Raw genomic sequence first — 13,145 nt, 5'->3', positions numbered from 1 at the left:
TCTTGAATCTCATATAGACTGTCTGAAACTATGTCACACACTTGTCAAATTTGATCTATATTTTATTCAAACTTTCTCAAATGAAAAAATGTACTATATAAGGATTGTATATCTTGATGAGATGAACAAACTTGGTATTCAAAACTTTTCAATTTGAGATAACCTAGGGTTCCGAAAACTAGTTTGTAGGCGTCGAAATTTAAAAATCACAAATTTGAACCGTCCAAACTTTCTCAAATGGAAAGTTGACCAAAACAACAATTGTAGATCTTGCTGAGATGATCAAACTTGGTATTCAAAACTTTTCAATTTGAAGTTATTTAGAGTTCATAATACTAGAGTCAAAGTGTTGTTTTTTCATTTGACCAAATTTGACTTGGTCAAACTTGCTCAAATGAGACACTAAATGACCTCAGATGGAAAAACTCTGAATAACAAGGTTGTTCATCTCATTGAGATCTACAATCCTTACATAGCTTATTTTCCCATTTGAGAAAGTTTTATCAAACACTAGTCACAAATTCTTGAATCTCATATAGACTGTCTGAAACTATGTCACACACTTGTCAAATTTGATCTACATTTTGTTCAAACTTTCTCAAATGAAAAAATGTACTATATAAGGATTGTATATCTTGATGAGATGAACAAACTTGGTATTCAAAACTTTTCAATTTGAGATAACCTAGGGTTCCGAAAACTAGTTTGTAGGCGTCGAAATTTAAAAATCACAAATTTGAACCGTCCAAACTTTCTCAAATGGAAAGTTGACCAAAACAACAATTGTAGATATTGCTGAGATGATCAAACTTGGTATTCAAAACTTTTCAATTTGAAGTTATTTAGAGTTCATAATACTAGAGTCAAAGTGTTGTTTTTTCATTTGACCAAATTTGACTTGGTCAAACTTGCTCAAATGAGACACTAAATGACCTCAGATGGAAAAACTCTGAATAACAAGGTTGTTCATCTCATCAAGATCTACAATCCTTATATAGTCCATTTTTTCATTTGAGAAAGTTTGAACAAAATGTAGAATTTATAATTGTGTTTTTATGATATAAAAATATAGAATTTATAATTTAAAAAAATATTTGTAGGGGCGGTTGGATCAGGAACCGCCCCTAAAAATCGATTTGTAGGGGCGGCTGGATCAGGAACCGCCCCTACAAATGATACCTAGTATAAATTGGAGGGTAGCGCACGGGAGTCATCGTCTGGGCGCTGTCTTCTCCCTCCGACGCCATCAGGCTGCTAGGGTTTCCACCGCTGCCCACGCTGCCGGCCCCGCCGCCGGTCCCGCGCCCGCCCACACCAGCCCTCGGCGCTCGGCGTCCCGCCCCCGGCCCCTAGAGCCCGCCCCCGCGCGCCGACGACGTAGGCTCCCGGCGCCCCACGCCCGGCCCCCGACGTCCTGCCCCCGCACGCCGACGACGGGCGAGCTCCTCGGCGGTGGGGGAGCACGGCCGTGCCCCTACGGCTTCTGGACCTTCGACCGCTTCAACTCGCCAGGCCACCGGCCGTCAGGACCCCTTCGACGACCTCATCACCCGCCACTCCGGCTCACCGTCGTCTTCTGAACACCTGTGCCGGTACGCTCCTTCTTTAGGATCTGCTAGAAACTAAAATGCATTTAGACGAATAGCTTGAATCCTTTGCTGGGAGATGCATTTAGACGAATTGTGTGTTGGTTCTATCTAGGGTTTTATTTATCTTGCTGTTGGTCGTTGGTCGAGAGCTCTGCTGATTTTGATTCTGCAAAAAGTCATAGACCACGCGTCCGCGTGCAAATGAGCCACCGACGCTCATATAGGTACTTTACCATTCATATAGATAGATAGACTTTTTATATGACTTGGCTGATTTACTTCTAGGTGCACATACAATTTTCTTCACACCACTTTTGTTTTTTCTTCACACCTACTTTTGTTTTTACCCAGGCAACCAATTGAACTGAAATATGTTTTTTTCTATAGTAAACTCTCTGAAACTATATCTACTTGGAATCAAAATTTATCAATTTTCATGCTTTATTTCTGAAAGTTATATGTTTCTAGTGTGGTTTGACTGTTTGCCCCCATGGGGCTGACTGCAGCCTAGATATTTAATCACTCCCTTGAAACAGTAGGAAATCAAAGTATTCCAACAGATTCAACCAATTTTAGAAGTCGATTTCATGATTTTGAATATGAGAGCTGAGATTGGGAGGTTCTCATTTTAGCTGTTAGAACACGCTTCCTTTCTGTGAAATAGCAAGTGGCATCCTCTTGCTATAGTGGTGATTGGGTTAGAAATGTGTTTAGAATACGAATTGTTTTAGCAGGAACTGATCGGTGGTACCTTATCTCATGTGCTTTGCTCTCAATTTGTTTCACAACAATTTGATTTGGCTGCAAGGATGGAATACTCAGTTTAGGGTGGAGGTGCTCAGTTTAGGTGTTGGAATACTCTTCCTTTCATCAAAATAGCAAGTGGCATCCTTTTTCTACTTTTAGGCGTAAGGATTGCTGCCACATAGAATCGAGCTAAATGTAGTATTGCTTATCTGTTTGTTTTGTCAATGGTTTCTATTATCGTAATTTAACTATTTAAGAAGTTATTCGGGTTTGCTATTAGAACACACACTTAGAGTGAACTAGAAAATATTGACATCATTTTGGTATTTTTGGGATTCGTCTCTACTGCTTGTGTTCACTAGCTGCTAGAAAAGGCTTTCCTGCTAGCTCTGTTTGTGTATTAGAACAATTTAGAATATTAGTAGTTGTGCACATTTATAAGACAAATCACCTTTTTTTCCTCTTGGATGGGTGTTGCTGCTGCTCATGTCAAGGCCATCATAGGATTCCAGAACCCTTTTATTCCTTGCAATGCCAGCAACCTTTGCTTCTCATACTCAGTGAGGAAGCCATAATTATTTTTTCTTGTTTGTACAACCATTTTTTGTCCTGAAAATGAAAAGGGCATCAGACATCTAGTACCCTAGTGCAATTATTATGTGGTTGAAGGAAAACAAAAAAAATCATTTCATAAAAGTTGAAGGCAACAATTATGTGGTTGTTACTTCAGCAAGTTTGTTACTTCAGCACAGCAATAACAGCAGGTGTTTGTTAGCTTTTGTTCATTCATCAAAGCTATTTGTACCCAATCAGACATCTAGTGGCTGCTGGTTGGTCTCCTACAACTCCTATTACTACTACTTGCTACTCCTACTACTACTCCTGCTCTTCTCCTACTACTCTACCACTCCTCTTCTACTACTACTCTCCTCTACTGCACTCTACTCCTCTCCTCTCCTCTACTCCACTCTACTCTAATTTTATATGGGTGAAAACTAACTGTAGCTCTATATGGGTGAAAACTAAAATGCTAATTTCTGTTGTGACCTTGTTTAGGATCTGCTAGAAACTTTTTATTTCATATAATATTACCAGTTATTTATATTTCATGACTTTTTTGCCTATGCACTTACCAGTTATCTCTATTTCATATAATATTTGGATGTTGCAGCTACTACATCCTATTCTTCATCCGACCTGCAATCTATTTGTCTGCAGCTTGCATCCTATTTGTCTACTATTATTAGGTGCAAGTGGCATCAATTTCAGCAAAAACGTAGTATTACGTTTTCTTTGTTTTATCATGATGTCTTGGTTTCCTGTTTGGTGATTTTGAGTATTAGAAATGTGGTTAGCATGAGCGAAATCATTGATTTGCCCATGTACCAGTGGCTGCTGGCTGCTGGCTGCTGGTTGGTCTCCTACAACTCTTATTACTACTACTTGGTGGCTGCTGGCCAGCTGCTCCTACTACTACTTGCTACTCCTACTACTCCTCTCTCTACTTACTACTATTGCTACTTATTATCTTCTGTCTTCTATCAACTCTTACTACTAGTGGCTGCTGGTTGGTCTCCTACAACTCCTATTACTACTACTTGCTACTCCTACTACTACTCCTGCTCTTCTCCTATTACTCTACCACTCCTCTTCTACTACTACTCTCCTCTACTGCACTCTACTCCTCTCCTCTCCTCTACTCCACTCTACTCTAATTTTATATGGGTGAAAACTAACTGTAGCTCTATATGGGTGAAAACTAAAATGCTAATTTCTGTTGTGACCTTGTTTAGGATCTGCTAGAAACTTTTTATTTCATATAATATTACCAGTTATTTATATTTCATGACTTTTTTGCCTATGCACTTACCAGTTATCTCTATTTCATATAATATTTGGATGTTGCAGCTACTACACCCTATTCTTCATCCGACCTGCAATCTATTTGTCTGCAGCTTGCATCCTATTTGTCTACTATTATTAGGTGCAAGTGGCATCAATTTCAGCAAAAACGTAGTATTACGTTTTCTTTGTTTTATCATGATGTCTTGGTTTCCTGTTTGGTGATTTTGAGTATTAGAAATGTGGTTAGCATGAGCGAAATCATTGATTTGCCCATGTACCAGTGGCTGCTGGCTGCTGGTTGGTCTCCTACAACTCTTATTACTACTACTTGGTGGCTGCTGGCCAGCTGCTCCTACTACTACTTGCTACTCCTACTACTCCTCTCTCTACTTACTACTATTGCTACTTATTATCTTCTGTCTTCTATCAACTCTTACTACTAGTGGCTGCTGGTTGGTCTCCTACAACTCCTATTACTACTACTTGCTACTCCTACTACCACTCCTACTCTTCTCCTACTACTCTACCACTCCTCTTCTACTACTACTCTCCTCTACTGCACTCTACTCCTCTCCTCTCCTCTACTCCACTCTACTCTTCTCTCCTAAGCAGCTTTTGCTACTTCTACTACTACTCTACGACTTCCCTACTACTACTGTTTACTACTTCTACTTCTGTCTGGCAGTTGTTGCTTTTTTTGGGAAGCAGCACCTGCTTTTTTTTTGCCAAATCTCCCCTCTCCTCTATTTTTGCCACCTTTCCTATCCTCTATGTTTGGGAAGCAGCAGCTGCTTTTTTATACATTTTCCTCTCTATGTTTGTTAAGCAGCAGTTGCTTTTTTTTTGCCAAATCTCCCCTCTCCTCTCCTCTCCTTTGTTTTGCCGATGATGAAATTGTCCAAGTCCATACATTATATGGAATATGAGCTGATGATCAAGAACTTGTGAGGAACTTGGCATCATTAGCAGCCGCCCCTACATTACCTTCTCCTCTCTTCTCTGTTATGATGCCTTGATGCTCCAAGTTCAAGATCAGATGATGATTGACATGTTTCTGAGGCCTCTACCACTGCTACTTCTCATTTTTTATATTGTTGTTTTATAGGACTACTTTGGTTTATAGACCTTTTTGATTTCTTATACCTTCTCGCGTACCTAAAGCACACTTTCTTGCATCTTTTAGAACAAAGCGCGAAATAATGTCGCGGACAACAGACCGTGCAGCTCGATGCCCCGAGCATGATGAGCAGCCAACCCTTGAGGAGCAAGCACTAGAGGACCAGCTTACTCAGGAACAGTTTGATAACGAGGTAGAAAAAGATCTAGAAGTGATGCTTACTCAGGAGGAGTGTGACGAGGAGGAAGGCCCTGAAGGAGAGGCTGCTGAAGGCGAAGAAGAAGAGGATGATGAGTCAGAAGAGGGATATGAAAGTCCCGAGGATCCTTTCCCACCTGAAGCAAGAAGGAGGCCAACGGAGGAAGATTTGGACAAGGATTTTGACCCGAACGAGGAGGTAGGGAAGAAGCCTTAGCTTGTAAATTTTGCTAAAGCTTTGGCTGTGTTACCTCTGCTAACACTTTGACCTGTCCTATATACAGGTCCCTCCTAAAACTCAGAAAAGACGACGTCGACGTCCGCGACATCTCGCTGGACAAGACGGAGTAGAGGAAAGGAGAGCAGAGGCAACAACCACAGAGACGGATCACGATGCCTCTGCTCCACAAACTCAAGACACAACCACGACTACCAAGCCTAAGAGGAAATGAGGGGATAGAAAAGGAAATCTATATCCAGATAAGGCTTGCTATGTGATAACGGAGGTTGGGCCAGCAGGGGAGATCCTTAAGCCGAAGGAATTAAGAGGACGATTCCGTAATGCGATCGGGGCCCTAGTAAGAGATAAATTGAACCCAGCAATCCCTAACTGGAAAGAGGTACCAGAGAACATAAAGAATGCACTATGGGATAGGCAGCTGAAGGTCAATTTTAGATTTCCAGAGGGTAAGCACGAATTGGTAAAAAAAAATGCTATCAGGATGATGGGAGAGTCATTGCGACGTTGGAGGTCGGAGCTTAACACGAAGTATATCCAAAAGGGGTTAACTCCCTTCAACGAGTTCGGCAAAATAACTCCTAGTCAATGGGAGGAGCTCGTGGCTCAGAAGACTTCAGCGGAGGCATTGGAGCTCAGTGCTCGTAACACCGAGCTAGCGAAGAGGAACAAACACCACCATCATCTAGGCCCCGGTGGCTACTATGCCAAGAAAGAGCAGTTTAGAAAGATGGATGAAGAGGCCGCAACTGCTGGGAATATCGATGTGACGAAGTTGAAGGTACGCTCAAGGAACTAGATATATGCGAGGAGTACAGAACCATCCGGCAGTAATCTTAAGTTTGATAAGCCGGAGACCCAAGAGGCGGTATCAAGGATACTGAAATATGCTGAAGACAAAGAGAAGGGCTCATTCAATCCTTCTAGAGAGAGGGACGAGCTTAGCCTTGGCTTGGGAAACAAGGAGCACACAGGCCGCACCAGGGGGCTAGGGAAAAGGATGACTTGGAAGCAAGGATTCGAAGAGGACAAGCACATGTACAAGAAACATGGCCGAGACCTGGAGACTAGTCTTGAGCTCCAAGTGAAGGCTCTAGTTGCGAAGGCACTGGAGGAGCAAGGAATGTCTATGGAGCCACGTATATTAGTGACGCCACCGGGAGAACTGGCATTAGTTGGCAGCCCTCCGAAAGTTCCTAGCAGCCAAGGTTCCACTGCAGCCACAACCTCAGTCGATCTCATACGGGAACCTACTAGTTGCACCTTGGTGTTTCTCAGCGGCCGGCAGAACACTATGATGGAGGTGGCAACGGGTGTTGCACATCCTCCCGGTGGCTTACACCACAATAATAACATACCGCCGGACTACACTAGGGTCGAGGTGCATACAGTGAAGCCCGAGTTCATGCAGTGGAGGATAGACTACGCAACTCCCGAGGGGCTGGTGTTACTCGGAGACGTTATGGGGCAGTTCATCCTCTGGCACAAACGGGACATTATATTGACTGCTTCTTCGCCGCCTCCCCCTCTCCCAAATTTGGAGCGAGTTGTTGAGGCCGGGGAGATATTTTCACCGTCTCGTGACCCCCACATTCCTGAGATGCCATATTCTTCCCCGCCTCCTATCGAGCATGTGCCTGATGAGATGCCACAACCTTCTCCAGCTCGTACCGGGCAAGTGCATCATGAGATGTCACAGTCTTGTCAACAAGCACAACCGATACATGAACAACGAGTGCCTCCTGAAGAAGGTGATGCACAAGAAGATGAGGACGTGCCTGAATGGGAACTCCGAAAGAAGATTCCAATCCACATAAGGCCAGTTTATGTTCCGATCAAAGACGTCTCGTCGGTGTCCAAGTGGTATTCCCATGATCAGTTCAAGCCTAAAAACCAAGTTAAAAATGTCCCATCACGGGGTTCTGAGGAGGCCGTCAGTAGCAAACTTCACCAAATTGCAAAGCAGTATCCAAATGTTGATGCCATCGAATGGTCAAAGGATTGCCCGAAAAAATATGAAAGAGGCAAGCCCTTCCTACCAAACCGGGACATCCAGCGCCTACCACTTGGAATGAGAAGGTTTCATGATTGGTACTTGCGTGTTCTCCCAACGAGCATAGATATCATACAAGCATGCTTTCCCACCGACACATTTGGAAGCCCAGCCGGGAAAATTGTCTTTGACTTCAATGACATGCACACATGCTTTCACCTGGGAGAAATGGAGATGAATCTAATTCGCACGTGGTGCCTGTAAGTCCTTGTCCTTCCGATATGATATGAATGTAATCTTTGAATTTTGTTGTAACTAACCCACGCCGTGATTTGTAGAATGCAAGTGCACATTGTCAAACAAATGCCAAGTGTGAAAGCCGGGTATGTAGACCCTCAAGCTATAGCCCAAACAAATTTTAATTACCCTAAACGGTGGACACTGGATGCCAAAGAGCTAGCAGCTGCAAAGACTCTTCGGGAGAAAGAGCGCATCCATAGTGCGAAGCTAAGGGAAGAGTCCCTTAAGGTTGCGGCATACATTGCTCTGGCTTTCAAAAATCTCCAACAACACTCTACTATATGGCTACCATACAACTTCGAGTAAGTTCAACTATAACTTAAAGCTATGTTCGATATATTTTATTCGATGTAAAAGAGCTTATCTAGTTCTATGATTAAATCCATGCAGCAACCACTGGATTTGTATAGCCGTCGATGTCGGGAAGAGCATGGCATGGGTCTTTGATTCAATAGATAAGGACCCGGCGACATACAAAGACTTCATATCGATTCTCAAGACGTATACATATCGACAATCCTCATTAGCTTATATGTCTGTATACATACTTGTAACGTTCACTTATGCATACTAACAAGTTGTATTTGCTAAAATAATTCGAACAGGGCATTTAGGTTCTATGTCTCGCATCATCACGGAAGGCATGATCCAGCGAGGAAGGAAAAGCTGGCTATAAAAACACTATGTGCGGTAAGTGTAACTTACTTCTTCAGTACTCCGTTACATGGCTGTCAAAAGCATTACCTAATATTTTCATATGCAAAACACACAGTGCCCCAAGCAGAGGCCTGGGAGTGTACATTGTGGATACTATATATGTTCTATGATGAGTAACACCGGTGCCTACAGGAGACACCCCTTAAGGGTAAGTTTGAACCTCTTCACCCGTAGTATAAAAACTTTATAAATGGTATGAAATACTAAACTGAAACTTGTTTTCTTGTAGTGGAGAGAAGAGAAAGGAATGAAAAGAGACCCATACAAGGATGACCAACTCTTAGAGCTCGTCGGCGACCTTTGCAACTTCATATTGGACCAGATTGTACACGTCAGAGGCGCCTACCATGATCGAGAGTCTGACTTAGGTACAAATCCTCAGTACCAACACCTTCGTGAGACTGAAAGGCTAGCTCTAGGACGTTGATAACAATGTGTATGAAATTTGTATATTTAATGATGGATTGTATATATATATCATTACGAATTGGACTTGTAATTGTACTTTATATAGTCACGTTCGGAACGTTGGTCGCGTGGCGTTCGGCAACGCGAACGCGGTTTGGAACGTTGGTCGCGGGCCGTTCGGCAATGCGGATGCTGGATGGAATACGCAGAAACAAACAGTTCTGGTCAAATTTGAATTGTAAATTTGAATTTTTTTTTGCGGGAAAATGTACTGTAGGGGCGGTTCTAGATTGAACCGCCCCTACAAACAGGTATTATAGAGGCGGCTGGCACTACAACCGCCCCTACAAATAGATTTGTAGGGGCGGTTCGTAATACCAGCCGCCCCTACAAATCTATTTTTAGGGGCGGCTCAATAACCAACCGCCCCTACAAATCTATTTGTAGGGGCGGCCTGGGAACTGCCCCTACAAATGCATGATTTGTAGAGACGGTTCGGTAGGGGCGGCTGGCCAAACCGCCCCTACAAAGGGTTACCAGCCGCCCCTAAAAATGGTTTTTGTAGTAGTGTCAGTGTCTCGAGTCTGTAATTCAATTGCCCATGAGCTAGCTAGGATGGATATGAGTTGGGACCCGGGTGAGTCTTGTGTTTGGACGAACCCCTCCTGGATTTTGTAAAAACTTTAGTGTCTCGTGATTTTGTCGAGCCTATGAGTGAAATAACAAGGCCTTGGAGCCGCTGTTGATATAACAAGGCCAGAACCTCCGGTCACGCATGGCGGCTGTCCTGCGCCCGCGCCTCCCGGCCCGGTCTTACGCGCTGCAACAAGGTACTCCACTAATATAGTTAGCACAGTTAATAAAGTTAGTAAAATTATTAAAGTATAGTTAGTATAGTTAGTAAAGTTAGATAGTTTAGTTAGTATACGTAATATAATAAGTTAGTATAGGTAGTAAAGTTAGGTGGTTTAGTTAGTACAGTTATAGTATGCCTTGTATAGATGTTAATATTTGATTAGTTAGTATAGTTATAGTTAGAAAATATATTAATGTTAGTATGGACATTACGTACGATGATTTCGATGACTTAATAAAGTTTCTTGAAATGCTTCTGCAGATGAATTGTTGTGTTAGAGTTTTGTACGGAGGAGGTGTTAGGAGAGAGGATGGTATGTTTGAGGATATGGAAGAAGAATTAGAATGGTTTGATGAACCTCCTAGCTTCAACGACCTTTGTGTCCGTTTGAATATAAAGTTTAGCGGTGATTTCACACTAAAGAGGAGGTTTGATACTGGAAAGACTAGGGCACACTATGTCCTCATGCCCTTGCGCGACCCTGCTCACTGGTCCCGCTACACTAGGGTTCTCCCAGGTTCTAATGTGCCCATGGCTGAGGTGGTGGTGGAGAATGGGTACAGGATGCATGGTGTTCAGGACGGCCCGTCCAGTGATGGTTTCAGAGGCAATGAAAAAGAATTAGGGGTCAAAGGAGAAGCATCTCAGGATAACATGGATTTGGACGGTCAGTTGACGCAGGAGCAGTTTCATTCAACTGTAGTAGGCTGTATAAGCAATGACTTCGATGTGTATAAGCCATTACCAGTACCAACTGAGGTTTTGCAAGGTGTCCATGCTCAGGGTAGACTAGTCACAGATTTGGCTACAGATGATATCCCCTATGATTCATGGGCTAGAATTAGCGAAGCGCAGCAGTATGTTCCACCACCACTTTACACAGCGACTGAGCTTGAGCAACTAAGGTCAAGAACGTACCTTTCAGGGGCGTTCCGAACTATAAGGATGTCAGCATGACGGATATGGCAGGTTGTGATACCGGTCTCCAGATGTGTAGGAATTCATTGTATAACCATGAGACAGAAACCCTTAGGAAGGGGATGATATTCAACACAATGTCAGAGATGAAACTCTTCCTTCAGGACTATGCTGTGTACCACCATAGACCGTACACCGTCACTCATTCGGACCAGGAGTTGAGGTACTACTTGATATGCAAAAATGGTTGTCTGTGGAGGTTAAATGCACATTGGAGACAGAGTGATGGCAAGTGGAGGATAACTAAAGTTGTTGAACCCCACACTTACCTAGACAATAGGGGGAAGGAAAATCATCAGCAGCTCACTACACGTTACCTTGCCCGTCGTATATGGGGGCTCGTTGATGACAACAACGATATCTCGGTGTCTTCTTTACAACAGTCTATATCTGGATTCGTTAGGTACGATGTGACGTACGAAAAGGCTTGGCGTGCTAAGCAAATTGCTCTGGCGATTCGATGGGTACTTGGGAGGAAGCGTACAACAGGGTGCCCCGCATCTTATGTGCAATGTATTATTACAACCCTGGCTTGAAATGGTTTGTGGACACCGGAGGGATGTTTTTTCGGGACCCATTGAGACATGTCCTCTATCGTGTGTTCTGGTCGTTTGCGCAAACGAAACATGCATTCCAATTTTGTCGGCCGGCCGTACTTGTTGATGGCACTTTCCTGACAGGAAAGTACAGGGACACCTTGATGATGGCTGCTGTTGTTGATCCTGAGGACCAGATAGTACCCGTGGCATTTGCTTTGGCAGAGGGAGAGAACAATGAATCGTGGTCATGGTTCATGCGGCTTCTACGTGTGCAAGTGCTTGGCCCAATGCACACTATATGTTTGATCTCCGACCGTCACACAGGGCTTCTTAATGCTGCAGCTAAGCATATAGATGGGTTCTCGCCTCTAGTACATAGATGGTGCATGAGACACTTTGCCGCTAATTTCTGGCGATGTCAGCGGAAGCAGGAGGTATGTGACAAGGTAAAGGCTCTATGTTGTGTACGTACAGAGCACCGGTTGTTCAAGGAGACAAAGAGATAACTAGACAAGATGTTAAATGCAGTGGGAAAGGCCTGGTTAGAGGCGCAGATGGAACAGAAGGCTAAGTGGGCGTTAGCATATGATGAGGGGGGTTTCAGCTATGGCATCATGACCACTAACTCCTTGGAGTCCTTCAACCGTGTATTCATCGGAGTTCGATCGTTGCTTGTGTCTGGAATTGTTGAGTTCTCCTTTCATAGGTGCAACGAATATTTTGTGAAGAGGTGGGAGCTTGCGTAGAGGAATATAGCTGAGCAAGGGCATTTTGGAAAGGCCAGAGCTGAACATTTGAAGGAGGCCGAGGAATTGGCCAAGCAACAAACCGTCGAGCCATATGGACCCCGCCACCATATCTTTAGTGTACGGGGCAAGGGTAGCATAAGCCTGGGCGACGAACGTTATGGTGGACAAAACTACCAAGTTGATCTTGAAAAGTTAGAGTGCAGTTGCAATGTCCCTCAGATCATGCATGCCCCTTGCTCTCATATGATCACGGCCTGCAGGGTTCGCGGGTACAACTATGAGGATCTGTCATATATGTCACCCTTGTATCTCCGTTCGAACACCGTTAGTATTTGGGAGATGAGCTTCGAGCCATACCTTGACCCAACACAGTGATCACCTTATAATGGTTATGACTACGTGCCACATCCGGATCTAATGAAGGTAGGGAAGGGTAGGAGGAAGAAGACGCAACTAAAGGGGGACATGGACGTTATGAGAGGGTACGGCGAAGGCATGTACGGTGGGGGAGACTTCAACGAGACCCGTGGCAGGAATCTTTGCTCCGTTTATAAACAATCTGGCCACAAGGCTAGTCGGCATAGAAGACAGCAGGTGATTTCATATTGTGTTCGAATTGCATAACAAGTAGTTCAAATTTTGCAATGCTACATAATGTTAATATGAAAATTGTTAATTTGAATACTACAACCCTTTGTTTATCATTTTGTAACAGGATGACCCCTCCCACGCCGCACCAACTGATTCCCCTTCTTGATGTGGAGTACGACGACCCCCTTCTTGTACCGGACGACGAGGTTCATTACGTCGTGGGACTTAGTTCATTACGTCGAACTTATGTCGAACGAATATTGTTGTCGAAAACTTGTAG

The 13,145-nt window shown here is 43.7% G+C and overlaps 1 protein-coding gene across 1 annotated transcript; it reads left to right on the top strand.

Annotated features, from left to right (window-relative positions):
* The first annotated feature begins 8,254 nt into the window (after positions 1-8,254).
* Positions 8,255-9,198, top strand: LOC136516674 (uncharacterized). Its single transcript, XM_066510139.1, has 5 exons — positions 8,255-8,329; positions 8,418-8,528; positions 8,633-8,717; positions 8,800-8,892; positions 8,974-9,198. The coding sequence occupies exons 2-5, from the start codon at positions 8,458-8,460 to the stop codon at positions 9,169-9,171; spliced, it is 447 nt and encodes a 148-aa protein (XP_066366236.1). The 5' UTR covers positions 8,255-8,329; positions 8,418-8,457; the 3' UTR covers positions 9,172-9,198.
* The last annotated feature ends 3,947 nt before the right edge of the window (positions 9,199-13,145 follow it).

Source organism: Miscanthus floridulus, chromosome 17, assembly GCF_019320115.1.
Source record: "Miscanthus floridulus cultivar M001 chromosome 17, ASM1932011v1, whole genome shotgun sequence".
NCBI lineage: Eukaryota > Viridiplantae > Streptophyta > Magnoliopsida > Poales > Poaceae > Miscanthus > Miscanthus floridulus.
The sequence above is the reverse complement of the archived record's forward strand: the minus strand, read 5'-3'. Positions and strand labels throughout refer to the sequence as shown.